This window comes from Ctenocephalides felis, unplaced genomic scaffold, assembly GCF_003426905.1.
Source record: "Ctenocephalides felis isolate EL2017-DRISC unplaced genomic scaffold, ASM342690v1 CF-g0.4_SCAFFOLD_01217, whole genome shotgun sequence".
NCBI classification, from domain to species: Eukaryota; Metazoa; Arthropoda; class Insecta; order Siphonaptera; family Pulicidae; genus Ctenocephalides; species Ctenocephalides felis.
In genome coordinates, this window is record NW_020537371.1 from 1 (window position 1) to 15,157 (window position 15,157).

The 15,157-nt window shown below is 31.5% G+C and overlaps 2 protein-coding genes across 2 annotated transcripts; both read left to right on the plus strand.

The window, feature by feature from the left end:
- Nucleotides 1-163: 163 nt before the first annotated feature.
- LOC113369295 lies at nucleotides 164-595 on the plus strand. Its single transcript, XM_026610075.1, has one exon. The coding sequence runs from the start codon at nucleotides 164-166 to the stop codon at nucleotides 593-595; it is 432 nt and encodes a 143-aa protein (XP_026465860.1).
- Nucleotides 596-12,874: 12,279 nt separating this feature from the next.
- LOC113369292 (transcription factor SOX-13-like) lies at nucleotides 12,875-14,896 on the plus strand. Its single transcript, XM_026610071.1, has 2 exons — nucleotides 12,875-12,889; nucleotides 13,760-14,896. Exons 1-2 carry the CDS (start codon nucleotides 12,875-12,877, stop codon nucleotides 14,819-14,821), a joined length of 1,077 nt encoding a protein of 358 aa, XP_026465856.1. The 3' UTR covers nucleotides 14,822-14,896.
- The last annotated feature ends 261 nt before the right edge of the window (nucleotides 14,897-15,157 follow it).

The following is a 15,157-nucleotide window of genomic DNA, read 5'->3' on the forward strand; positions in this document are numbered from 1 at the left end:
GAGCTTATAAATAAAATGTCAAAAAGAAGTGAATTATTGCAAAAGCTAACAAACATAAGTAAAGAGTGTTCCGACATAGAATCAAATGCAGAAAATTGGGCACAATCATCTGATGATGAATTGGATTATATTCCATGTGAATCATCTAATTCTGAGGGTAGCGATGAAGGTGATCACTATTGATGAAAATGAAAGTGCCATCAGTATATGCAGGAGGGTGATAAGTGGCTCAGAAACTGATGAAAGAATTCAAGAAATGGAAACAGCTCTCGATGGTACTCTATGGACAAAAATTGCCGAAGGTGGTACTCCAGGAAGGTCATCATCTGTGTTTTCAAGGGTGTGGAAAGGGCCAACGAGCTTTGCAAAAAAGAATATTATTACAGGTGATCTTGTCAGTGCATTTTCGTTGATAATAGATAATTATATTATCAAACACATAAAACAGTGCACAGAAGAAGAGGGCAGTCAAATTTTGGGGTACGATTGGACAACATCGTTACCGGAAATACGTGCATTTATTGGAATTTTATATGCTCGTGAGGCCTATGAGGCTTTGAAATTGACTTACTTATGGTCAGCAAAGAAGACATGACAGATCAAAGGTAAAGAAAATATACCGTGAAATCCCACGTAGTTCACGTAGATGACCTCTGCAAGTATTTTTCAATATTTTGGATTTGGCAGCGATAAATGCCTGGATTCTTTACAAAGAAGCGACAGGAATAAAAATCCAAAGAAAACAAATCCTTAGAGAACAGTTTTTGTTTGAAATGGCAGAACAGCTTTCCGCGGACTACACGACATCAACAAAAAAAATCAAAGAAAAATGATGACCCACAGACATCATGCACATACCAGTAGTAATAAAAGAAAATTTTGCCAAATAAGACTTTGTAATAATAATGAAACTAATAATACGTGTCAAATTTGCAAAAAACATGTTTGCGGAAAATGTACTCATAAAAAGATCTCAAATTATATTTGCATGAATTGTAAAAATAATGAACTTTTTTGTCAGATGAACTATTTTTTATTTTTAGCACTCATTGATAATTTGTATAAATGTAAATAGTACATGAAATAATAAAAATTAATTTTAAACAAATTTTTAAACGCATTATTTATTTTTTTCACGACGCAGTCATTTTGACTGTTTTCAGGCAATGTAGGTATACTCAATTCGTCCGTCTTTCTAGTGTTAAAAAGATTAACATTTTTGAAAAAAAAATTACTTTGAAAAAATTAGATGTTTGAGAAACTATAAAATTTTGACAAAAATTTACCTTTTTTGAAAAAAATGTTTTCTTTATTTTGGAAATTCTGAACTTTTTTTCAAAGCAATCGTACTGCTTTAACTGCATAGAGACGAAATTACGAAGCGCGTAAGCGCCGCGTCGCCGTCTAACGGATAAACATTGGTACGGAACCGATAGGAATGTAACCAAAATTAATACTGACTGTTAAAATCTCTTTAAAATATCAAATAATTTGAAGTGCATATGTCTAATGATCATTTTTGACCGCCAAATGGCATTTTTTTACTTTTTTACTAGATCTCCGAAACCGCTAGACCCGCCTTCATGAAAATTTGATCAATTATTCATCTTGTCAATACAAGTAAAATGTTTTTTGAATTATTAAAATCGGACGCTCCGTTCTCTTAAAAACTGAGTTATCGTTTGTGGCACTTTTTGCCCCGTATCTTAGGAACAGCTAGACCTGCCTTCGCCAAAAACTAATCAGCACGTCTCCTTATCAACAGCAATTGATTGTTTTTTGAATAATCGAAATCGGTTGATCGGTGTTCTCGAAATCGTCGACGAAAATTTGTATCCGCACACACACACATACATCTATTTTTTCTAAGGTATGCCAAAATGTTCAAAAACCTCTGAAACGTAAAGATATATGAAAATTTTCATTTTCGATTTTTTTGCGATTACTATAACTTACCCTACGGGAAGTTAATAATAGGGCTTCGTTTAATATTTAAATGACGGTATTTCCGAAAAAAAATTATTTATAGAATTAGCTATGAATTTTTGATTAATTTTTAAGGCACTGTTTTAATAATTAATTAAAAATCTAACAACGAAAATACTTTTGTAATGGATTTTCAAACATTGCCATTTATCTCTCGATTAGAGATATGGATCTTTTTACCCGCAAATTTTAAACACCGCATTGAAATGTTAAGTATATTGAAACACTATTATAACAATTTTATAGAAATGTTATATTTCAGATTAAGGTTATGTTTCGATTTTCGATCAATAATAATAATTCTATTGTTATATTATAAATTGAATCTATACGTTCATGTAATAAGCTAAGCTTTATTCAAATGATTATTAAAGTTATATACATTGCAATGCAGTGATTCTACATTCAATTTTGGTGAACCGTGACATCAAAGTCCATTCAATCTATTCAGTACGATATAGATACCAAATGCATTGCACACAAATACGGCTATAACAAAATGTTGAATAATAACTTTTTTGAATATCATGTATAACCCCTATAAAAGCTTACATGTGGATGGGGTAAAAAGGACTAACTGTAACTTTACCCTGGCAAAGGTATAAACAATAAAAATAGTAAATATAAAATTAAATTAAGTCCAGAAATATAATTTTACAGAAGATAAATTAAATAAATAGTTATTGCAAATCTGCTGATTCGCCGAAATACCATATCAAGGTTATATACAGTGTTATAACTGTAAGAAATGTATCTATAAAATTTATATTTTACATTGGTTGAATAATGTAGATTCTATTTTGAAAAATCCCTTTAAAATTAAAAATAAGACATTAGAATGCTTGCCCCTTAGTCATTTTACCGCGCTTATGGGGTAAAAAGGACCAGGTGAATTTTTAGAATAAAAACACATTTCTACAACGATGAAAATCAGCTGGAAAGTTTACTGATGTTTCATATGTGTTATTTGTTGTGATATAATCGGTATGATTTTCACAATATATTTGCTCAAAGTTAAGTTGGACTTTTGTGCCCCGCTCTATCCCAGAGAAAGATATTTATCGACTTAATATTTACTTTATTATTAATATTAATATTCTTACTTTATATTTACTTTTAAAATAAATTTTGTTTTGGTAGATAATTCTGTTTAGTTTATCATTAGACTTGATTAAACATTTTTTACTTCCTCTACTTCAAAATAGTGTCAGTAAAAAAGAGTGCGCGTAAGGATCACACGCCATCGAAGTAAAACTTATTTGCTGCTGTACAAAGTAGCAAATTTAAGTTAAGTAAAAATAAATACATCATATAACAATTTTGAATAATGTTTATTAGTAATATGGTAGGTAACACTCGTGATGCACACATTTATTAGTGTCAACCATTATACACATTTATATAATGATAAATTATAAATTACATATTTATAATAGCATTAAAAATATGTATAATATTTACAAACAATAATGTAATCAAAGTCATACTTGAAATATGACATGATCGGTTTGTCATTGTAATAAGCATTCAGAAACAAACCTTCATTAGAGAAATAAAGTAATTGCTGATTAATAAATTCGAGCACGCTTTCGGTGACGTACGCACGTATAAACTCACGCATACAAAGAAGTCTCGCACAAATACGACCAATCAGAATCGACGCGTATAGAAATCATATCATCGAGAGCGAATGACTCTCACTTCAGCTTGGCGTAACAATTTCCGTTGCATTTGTACAGATTTACACCCATGTCGCGTCTAAAGAAGTTTTACTTCAACATTTTTGAGATAATAGTGATGTAGCCTTTCACCCGCGGACCTTTAAACCCCGTTCCAACCTGTATAGCTTTAGTGTCGTCGCTTTAATTATATAGGCCTTTGCCTGTGACGTATCGTCAAGTTCCGCACAAAGAGGTCGCCTGTATAATGCGGTGACATTGTTTCAATGAGCTCCACCTACCCCGGTGCGCCGCTGATTCTTGTCGCAAAAGGGGAATAATGAGTGAGGACAACACGGTGTCATTAGGGTGATTAAAACATTCAGCTCGAATAAAACCTACCCCCACGGTCTATTGAAAACCGCCCTCCGCGGCGATCTTACTGAACAGATACCACTGGGCACAATGTGCTGATTTGTATTTGTTTCACAAAGACGCTTTGTGGAATCGAGATTAATATTGTGTGCCCGTTTATCTTTTATGTCGTCCATACAAACACCGGCTCAGCGCGATATTAATAAGATGTTTTTGGAGAATAAACAAATCCCCTTGATTGATATATATATCAAAGAGAATTTCTTATGAACGGCAAACATTATTAATGAATTGAAACAGAGAATCGTTACGAAGTTTTTGTTATTGGAGGACTCGCTTCTTAATACGCACCTAATGGGTTTTCAATAGGTTTTGTATAAGTTTGCAACATTTTCAAATACTTGAAGTAAGAATTTTATCCCTATGCCTCTTTATATTTAATTGGCATTTCGTAAAATATTTCAATTGGATTAATTTTTCTCAAGTCGAAAAATGAAATTATAAATTAAATTTCCCTATTACGTTTCCTGTACGAACAAATTAATCGAAAATTTCAAGAAGAGCTTAAATATATATAATAAAGAAATTATTAATATTTTATTTCCCTCGTTCGTTTTTGTTATGGAAGAATTCGCTTCTTAAATACTTAATACGTTCGTAATGGGTTTTCAATAGGTTTGCAACATTTTCAGAAAGTAGCAAATTTATTAGTCTGTTTATAAGATAAACAATACAACACTCAGATTTTTAACACACACTTTATTTAATAATTTATATATTTTAATATATATAAATAATATTAAATAATGTGTTAGTATATGGTTTTGAAATTACACTGAAGATGAGGCATACCATGGTCTCGAAACGTCTGTAATTATTAAATAAAGTGTGTATTAAAAATCTGAGTGTTGTATTGTTCATATTTAACATTGAATATTCGTTCCACTCATATCACAAAATTATAAATAATTATATCAATGTAATCGGATATTACATCAATGAAAAAACATGCTCTTTTTATGTTATGCCCGATTCTTAGACTCAATATATAATAATAAATTTATTAGATCACAGCCACTAGATAATATTACAACTAATGATTTATATCTAAATATACAATATAAATATTAATATTCAAACATGTTAGAAATATAAAAATTGAAATTATTTTTTTTTATGTCTTCTTTTATGTTTTTCTAAAGTAAAATTTGATTTACATATTGTATCACATATGCCACACTTAAATATTATTTTACCATTTTGAACCATTTCTGGACGGATTTCTCCACACGCATGTGCCTTAAATGTATTCAAGCCATTAAATGTAATATGGCATTTCTCACATGCGATTTCTTTGTGCACACCTATGTCATGCTTGCGCAACAAATTATAGTTTTTGAACTGCTTGTGGCACAATGTGCATTTTATCATTTTTTCACAATAGATATCGATATGATATTTTAATTCTCTACTGGCGGCAAATGTTTTTTTGCACATGCGACAGGAGTACAAAGCACCAGATTCTTCTTTGTCTGCTGTTGATGTCGAAGATCGATTTGCTTCAGGATTGTAAAAATCATTTGCTACTTTATGTTCATCAATTATACTTTCAAAATCGATCGTTGTCGTGACTTTTTGTGCATCGTGTTCAATAAAGTTGATATTACAGTCAGTAATCTCATTATTTTCAAAATCAGGTTGAATTACAAGGCCATCGACTAAACTATTATGATTAACTGGCACCGTGGCTATTTGTGCATCGTATACTGGATAAGAAGCTTCTTCAGCGATGTTGCTATTAACTAAAGACATATGCTGCCCAATATTTAACATGCTATCATTAGGGACGAATTCAGAAGTAATGGGAATAATTACCAGGTTGTTTATTACATTTGCGTTTTGACCTGCTATAAAGTTTTGGGAAGAACCTGTATTATCTGGGCCTTGTTGCCATAAAGAACTTAAATCAATAATTATTTTTTTTGTTTCTTGGATCGTACCTTCTGTATTGCTTAAAAGATTCTCATTCAATGTTTCTGGGTTTTCGTTGCCATTTAAATCAATCTCCTTATTAGAATATTCAGTAACAAAATCTCTGCAAGTATTAGCATTCGTAGCTATTGCTTGACCCAAAGACATAAGTTGTTCAATATTTATTATGGTGTCATTAGTGGTGTAATCAACGTCAGTATTTTCCATTGGTTGTGGGGCGTATATGATATTCGTATTTATATCGTGGTCTGTTCTTAAGTTTTCGAAATAATCTGTATTGTCTGAATATTGTTTGTCAAATAATTGACAATTTTCAGAATAAGCGCTGTTGTTAAAATTTTCGTAAAAACTTCTTATATTGGTCACGTTATTTTTTTGTTGGTTGCTTTCATTATTTTCAGATTCTACTATTTTCGTCTCTTCTGTATCGTTTAAAAGATTCTTAATAAACATTTCTGCATTTTCGTTTGTATTTATGTCTTTATTGTCTGAATATTGTTTGTCAAATAATTGACAATTTTCAGAATAAGCGCTGATATTGAATGTCTCTTCTGTATTGTTTAAAAGATTCTCAATAAACATTTCTGCAGTCTTGTTTGCATTTACGTCGTAGCCTGCTAGGATGTTTTCTAAAACACCTCTTTCGGAAGAATCTTTATTGTCTGGATATTGTTTGTCAAATAATTGACAATTTCCAGAAATAGCGCTGATATTGAATGTCTCGTCTGTATTGTTTAAAAGATTCTCAATAAACATTTCTGCAGTCTTGTTTGCATTTACGTCGTAGCCTGCTAGGATGTTTTCTAAAACACCTCTTTCGGAAGAATCTTTATTGTCTGGATATTGTTTGTCAAATAATTGACAATTTCCAGAAACAGCGCTGATATTGAATGTCTCGTCTGTATTGTTTAAAAGATTCTCATTAAACATTTCTGCATTCTTGTTTGCATTTATGTTGTAGCCTGCTATATGGTTTTTGGAATTTCGAAATTATTAATTATGCATAGTCATAAACAATTTCAAATATACATTTACCCGATATTAGATCATCGTCATTGTATGCTCTTGAAAAGTGTTCTTCTATCATCGCCATCATTTCAGAGCTAAACAATTCTACGGACCCGGTCGAATTTTCATCAAAAATGATATCTGGATTTTCTTTACCCTTATCATTTCTTATATTTCTTAGTGCTGAAAAATAAAATTGCATGGCCGCAATCTGATATTTGAATAATTTGTACGCTATTTTATAGGCTTTAAAAACAATATCGATCTAGCAAATTTTAACTTACTACCTTGTCTTTTGGCCTGAGAGCTGGTATTTAAAGTTTCGTGCGAACTTAAATGATTAATGTTATTATTCGATAGTTCTTACCATTATTTTGAGATTCTACAACTGTCGTCTCTTCTGTAGGATTTGGAAGATTCTCATTCAAGATTTGTGAAGCTTCCGTGGCTATTGTTTGGCCCAAATCTAATATTTACAAACATTATTAATTATGTATAGTAATAAATAATTTTAAAATACATTTACCTGACATTAGTTCACCGTCATTGTATTCTCCCGAAAGGTTTTCTTCTATCATCGCCATCATTTCAGAACCAAATAAATCTACGGATGAGTTAGAATTTTGATCCGAAACGATATTTGGATTTCTTTTACTCCTCATTTTTATTAGCACTGAAAAATAAAATTGCATAATCTCAATCTGTGATTTTATTCATTTAATGATTTGTACGCTATTTTATAGGTTTCGTATAGGTAACTTAATAAATATTATACATGTTTATAATAAATATTATACGCTAGTGGATCACAATACACCATATTGATATATATTTACCTATCTATACTTTTTATAATAAAGTCATATATAATATTTATATATGAAAAAAAAATTCTATAGATTTATAAAAAAAAAATTATAAAATCGATGTTGGGTAAATAAAGGGGGTCCATGGCAAGGCCTATAAGGGGATCACAAAATAAAATAGTTTGGGAATCTGTGGTTTAGACCAGGGCTTCTTAAAATTTTTTTGACGGCCACACACAAATATAAAAAATATTATTATTAGATGTTTTATTTATCAGGTAACAATATACATATGAAAATATAAAGTTATAGAATTTGTTGTAAAACATACAAAAATCTAGTCGTGATGTTATAAAATGTTATATATATATATATATATATATATATATATATATTTGACCACTTAACGGTTTCGCGACTCTATAATTTTCCTACGCGACCCACAGTTTAAGTAGCCAAGGTTTTGACCATGTACTCTATCATGATACAAAGTTCTATCAAAAACGCCAAAAAAATAATTGTATAATTAATTAAGAATCGGCCAATGTTCACTAAAAACTAATCAGCACAATTTCCCGCTAATATCTTTCAAATTGAAATTTGTAGATATAAAATTTTAAGTTAATTTTCAATTATATTTATATGTTTAATTTTAATTTCGAACGACTCGTAATGACTTTAAGCATTGAGAAAATTATAATTTTGATTTTCTGACGAAAATATTTTTTTACTATATATACTAATTAATAATAATATAGTAATTATCACTTTATATTAATAACTAATACGAACAACAGTATAATTTATTGTTAACATTTGAAAATTTATTATATCTAAATACTTACCTGAATTCCCTTAACAATAAATGCACACTTACAAGCAAAAATTATCACTGTATTAATAAAACCACTTTGAATTTAATCAAATTGAATTCTTTATTATTTATTGTAGTTATTCACTTAGTATAAATATTTATGCACTAGTATATATATAATTATCTGACTTCTTTTAAAATTGTGCCTTGACATTCCTGGTATGTGGTGGTTGAACCATATAGAATTTTCGCGCGAAAACAGATGACAGGTACCAATATGGAGGGAAAAAATGAAATAGGATATCATGACAAACTTAATAAAAATTAATCTTATATGAATAACAATACAGATTAAAATAATGAAGAATAAAATCGTATATTTATATTTTTAATTTATATTAATTGCTGATAAATATAAAAATGATACATTTATTAATTGTAAGTTGTAAACTGTAAGCTTCAACATTTTGCCGCTTATGGCGCCACTAGTGATGATAGTTTGACGGATTTCGATTCACTATTCTGATATAAAAAGAAAACGATAGCGTGTGAAGAAAAAGCTGGGAAAAAATGGTATAGCTCTCAGTATTAGATATTGATAACTTTATTCATGTTTAATGAATAAAATACGAGACTGCTTTTTTTTACAAGTAATTAATTTTTAATCTTATAATAAAATGACTAATTGTATTTAGCATGTAATAACGGAATACGAATTAAACTAGTGGTGCATGGCATCCCGCTTTAAGGAAAATTGCTGGAACTTTCCGTACCAAAAATTAAATTTTTCAACAAAGATTCAATTTTCTTTTAGAACTCTGAAAAAAATCGATTTTTTAGATTTTTGAAATTTTTGAGAAAATACCCTTTTTTGAAAAATTTAATTTTTTTTATACTTTGAAATATTTTGAGCTCTTTTTAAAGCAATCGCGATACGTTAGCTGCGTAGAAACGAAATATCGAAGCGCGTGGGCGCCGCGTCACAGTATAACGGATAAACATTGGTACGGAACCCACAGAAAAGTAAACAAAATTAGTTCTCATTATTAAAATATGTGATAATTTGATGTGCATATGTCTAATGGTCATTTTTGTCAGCCAAATGGCATTTTTTACTTTTTTTTGGATCTCCGAAACCGCTAGACATAAAATGTTTTTTGAATCATTCAAATCGGACGCTCGGTTCTCTCAAAAATTGAATTAACATTTTTGGCACTTTTTGCCTCGTATCTTCGGAACGGCTGAACCTGCCTTTGCAAAAACTAATCAGCACGTCTCCTTAATAACAGGAATCGAATGTTTTTTGAATCATTCAAATTAGTTGATTCGTGTTCTCGAAATTGTCGACGAAAAATTGTATTCACACATACACACACATACATCCATTTTTTCTAATGTATGCCAAAATATTCAGACACCTTTGAAACGTAAAAATATATAAAAAATTTTAATTTCGTTTTTTTGAGATTACTATAACCTACCCTACGGAAAGTTAAAAAAAAGAAGTTGTTATTTTTTACATTTTTTGGGATTAAATAAATAAGTATTTGAACACAGTAGATACTTATTTGTATATACATTTTTACGTTAACACACTTTCGGCGGATAGGATTTCGGGCTAACTTGTACCCGTAGCGGGGTTTTTACAACGGTGCGAATGCGTAAGCATGGCATGAATGCACAGTCTTTTACTTACAATACTTACTGCCTAAATTCATACGCAGTAGTAAATACTATAATATTAAGTTATTATGAAGTAAAACTATCAATACTGAAGGTAAAACATTTGCAAATAAAGTTGAATATTATTATGAAATGATACATATGTTTAGGCAATGAAATGAAAAATGTAATTAATTCTAAAAATTTAAAACAAAATACACAGAAAAATTTTCTATACGTTTTCTTACGTTTAGTCTCTGAAATAAAAAAATGAATTTAATCATAAAAATCAATTAATCAAAATACACAGAAAAGTTTGTTATAGGTAGGTTTTTTACACGATTATACACTACACATTTTTACGCAATAAGTTTAGAATTGTAGAAATCATTTGGGCTATTCTTTTTGAAGCATTGTGACAAAACTTCTTGGCGTCTTCTAAATATTGTCTCTCCTCTTTTAAGTTTCAAATTTTTAAGTTCTTCAGGAAGGCCCCTGTTTGTTCTTATAGTCCCACAAATTCTAGTTTTATTTTGTCGTAATAATGAACTTGTATTTACACTATTATAAAAATTGTCCATATTTAAATGATGCCACAAATTTAAAAAAGGTTCTAATATATCTAATATAGTTGTCTGTAAACTATTGCCATTTCCATAGTAAATTTTTAAATTGCATATGTAGCCTGACTTTGCTTCGCACGCCATTCTAATCAGAATACCATATTTTACTACTTTTGCTTAAATGCTTGTTTTAAATATGATAAATATTCTTAATTAGATTAGATTTTAAATATAAATTTGTAGATTTATTTAGGTAATAGGAAGTAACAGGTTATTAAATACATTTAATTCCATTGAATTTTTTCAAATAAAAGAAATTGGATAATAAAATACGAGAAATATGATATCATACATTTTCAAATTACCTGTAATCCAAGCACAATTGAAAAACATTGCGAAAATTCGTCATTCAACAGTAAATTAATGAATTAGTTTTATTACTCGCCGGATACTGTATTTGATAAAATTACCTGTTGCCAGGTACGTAAATTAGACAAAGTAATTCCATTCTTCAATCATGTATAAAGTCCCTTATCACTTATAATCATACTATATACAATCTAAAGTTTTACGTTGAAAATTCGATTGTTTTTAATATTGTTTGAAATTAATTTTTATGGTGTATAAATTAGTGACAAACCTAATAGTTAATTACCTAAATAATAATATGTTTATATAAGCTACGTTCGATTACTTGTAAAAATGTAATAGCTTATTTTTAACATTGTATTTGAAAATTAAATTATATGAATATTCGAAACGCAATAAATACAAAGATAGCAAAATATATAAATGGTAATATAGTATTAAAAGAAATAGTTTGTTTACCAAAAATGCTGACGTAAAACATATCGTCTTTAATAAAATACCATATATTTATGTAATATATACGTATTTACGTATCGAAAATAATTTTAAAGAATAAATTATAATTTTATTATAGTTTTATAATAAATATAAAACTAGCGTTGCAACCGCTCATAGTAAGAAATTTCGTTCGCTCTTCGCATCTAGCGTACCGAGCGAGTACCCGAAAATACCCGCACCCGCAGTTGAATGACAATCCTAAAACCAGGTACCAGTACCCGGCCCGCTGAAAGTGTGTTAATAGTAAATTAGTGGCATGGCTGTTATATACCGATTGGTTCCAAATTTGCGATAGCTTATGAACTGACGAGATGCTGTAGAATTCTGCTAATCTACAGACTACCACAAAAATAATATTGATTATTTTAATTATTAATATAGAGATTACATAAAGTGATATAGGTTATTTCATTAAGGTTGATTTTAGAATATCTTTTACTATAGTGATGTTGATATGACTTTACTTAAAATTGCGCCAACTACAATCTTAAGCCAATGTCTTAATGCCAATATCACTATGTTTTTGTAGCACCGTGTTTTGTATACAAAAGCATATTTTTATTTATCGTTGAATAAATATATTTGTTGCAACCCCCAATTAAACCACAGCTCTATCTCTGGGGTTCCGAGAGTTACGCACGTGCACAAAGATAGAACTGTCCGATAAACTTATTTCTATAGCTAATCGTTTTGTTGGATTATCATCTCTTTTAGAAATTTACCCCTGATGGATTTACCGATTCTTTATCATTTATTGGCATCAGATGCACCGTAATCATGCAAATCGTATAACATATCACACTCGACGCTTATGGATGAGGTTTTAGATTTTTATGGATATGCTGTGATTCTTGGTAACATGGGGTTAAAGGTTTTATTGTATAGAAACTTATTCTATATTTAGAGCTATTTGTTGGATGTGGTAAAATATTAATAGTAGTGATACTTATATACAGTTATATTAGAAGCCAAAATTTGATCCGTATAGATATTTGTCTAATGTACCTATATATTCCCTCATTGATTCCAAATATGACAGGCGCATATTGCGCTCAAAACACAACCTATGTGTATTCGTTCGAATTTATATTTATATTATTCCGAGTATATGAATGTTTGTTTATTTTAATATTGTGTATTAAAATGTCTATAGCAAAGGTTGTATGTGGCACATGGCCCCGCTGTAAGAGATATCGACAAAGTGTACGCTGCAAGCTCTTTATAAACAACGGGAGCAATAAAATCTTTGATGCGTCGTAACGCAGACCAAACGAATACTGTAATTTGCGGAAGTATGATTTCTCAATATTATTGTAATATATATTTCTGAAAGATAATATTTTAAGTGATTTTTAGTGCTTGTTCTGAGCAGAATTACTTGAAAGAATAGATCAACTAAAACTAGAAAACATTATTCATAAAATAGTCGTCATTCAATCAGCAAAATCCAAAATAGTTTGGTAACACCTTGGCTTCCTTTTTGTACTTGTCGTAGATGCCATGCATAATATTTCTTACAATATCCTCCAGACATTATTTTAAATAAGTTTTGCGTGGAATGAGGTACACACTTTCTATTGCATGCGGTTTGCGTACATCATGAATATAGTACATCTTTGAGCAGAACTTTCCGGGTGTGTTTGCATCAATAATTGATGTATTCTTTATGTCGGCTGTTTTCCCGGTGTCGTAACTCTTCCTCTCTGACGGAATAATACTACAACGAAAAAGAGTTGTCGAAGAGATATACTTACTTGAGTTTCACAAAGGGGTGCGACATGTATTGAGCCAGTTGCTTATATCTAAATATATTTAATGTTTTGTGCATTGATTCAAATATGTAGAAAGTTAATATTTGTTAATATAATCTAATTATTTCTCATTAAGATGTATATATTAGCTCTGTGTACATATTTGTTTATTAATATGTAATTGATACCAACTTTTATTTTAATTTATTTTTAGTAATTATTTTATTAGCTTAGTGTGACAATATATAAGCAAATACTAATTTCATTGTTCTTACAGCCGCTGCTGGGAGATGTCAACCAGCGTGTTTTGGAGCAAGAGCGTTTGCAGCAACAGGAGCATGCACGTCGCTTACAACATGAGCGGCAACAAGTGGAACTCCAAAACCAGCTTAGTGCTCAGTTTGGTCCACCACGACCCCTGATGTTTATGCCATTCATGCGCACGTGTCCACCGGGTAATTGGCTCGCGGCAGCTGCCCCTGAGCGCCGCAGTCCACCACATGCCGCTCCTGCTCCTGTACCAATTCCAGCACCCGCTCCACAGCCGCCGCCATTGGATCCTGATGCGCCACTCAATCTAAGTAAACCCAAAGACGCCTTAGGATCCAACCTCACCCAACAACAACAGTTGTCATCTGCCCAACAGCAACAGCTGGTGCCTTCACCGGTTCCTCCACAACAACGCAGTTTTCTACCTTACGCACCCCCACAGGCGCCACCACCTTCATCTGAGGAGCCAGACTTTCTATCCGCCTGCCGCTTGTGGGGTCCAGAACCACTCAAACCTGCAGAGGATACTGATAAGGTCCGTGCAGCTCGGCCTGGACGCCGTGATCCCGGTGAAACCAAACCGCACATCAAGCGACCGATGAACGCATTTATGGTTTGGGCTAAAGACGAACGGCGCAAGATTCTTAAAGCCTGCCCGGATATGCATAATTCTAACATATCCAAGATACTAGGTGCCCGTTGGAAGGCAATGAGTAATGCAGACAAGCAGCCGTACTATGAAGAACAATCTCGATTATCTAAACTGCACATGGAACAGCATCCAGATTATCGATACCGACCGCGACCGAAGAGAACTTGCATAGTTGATGGCAAAAAAATGCGCATTTCTGAATACAAAACCTTGATGAGAACCCGACGCCAAGAGATGCGGCAGTTGTGGTGTCGCGAGGGAGATGCGGGTTCATTCTTGCCTGATCTGGCGTCGCCCGGTCCTTCTGCGGCTTCGCCATCGCCTGCCGCTGGCGGATATTACTATCCTCCAGACAGCTTGTCTCCTGCAGGATTTTCACCTGATGGGCTAGCATACGAACCGCGCGAGGATGATTGACCGTCATACGTATAGACTTTGTGCCAACATCGTGATCCAAATCTTGTAAAATAACTGACTGCAGGGAGATGCAGGCGCTCCATCAGTGTTAATGATAAGATCGTAGGTATCTAGGGTATGAATAATTAGAATACTATAACTACTACTATATACGTGGGTACTATACAACAACATCGATAAAAAAAAGAATAGTGCAATTTAGAATCTTATGTTTTATTATTGTCGTTATGCTAATGCCAGTACTTTTATTATATTATATCCGATATGCGGTTTAAGCAAATAATTATTTATTTATATTGATAACCAGAGCTCTATACATACATATATAGATATATG

What these genes read in the sequence shown, in the direction of transcription:
- LOC113369295 (XM_026610075.1), top strand. Translation starts at nt 164, where the DNA reads ATGAAGGTGATCACTATTGATGAAAATGAAAGTGCCATCAGTATATGC.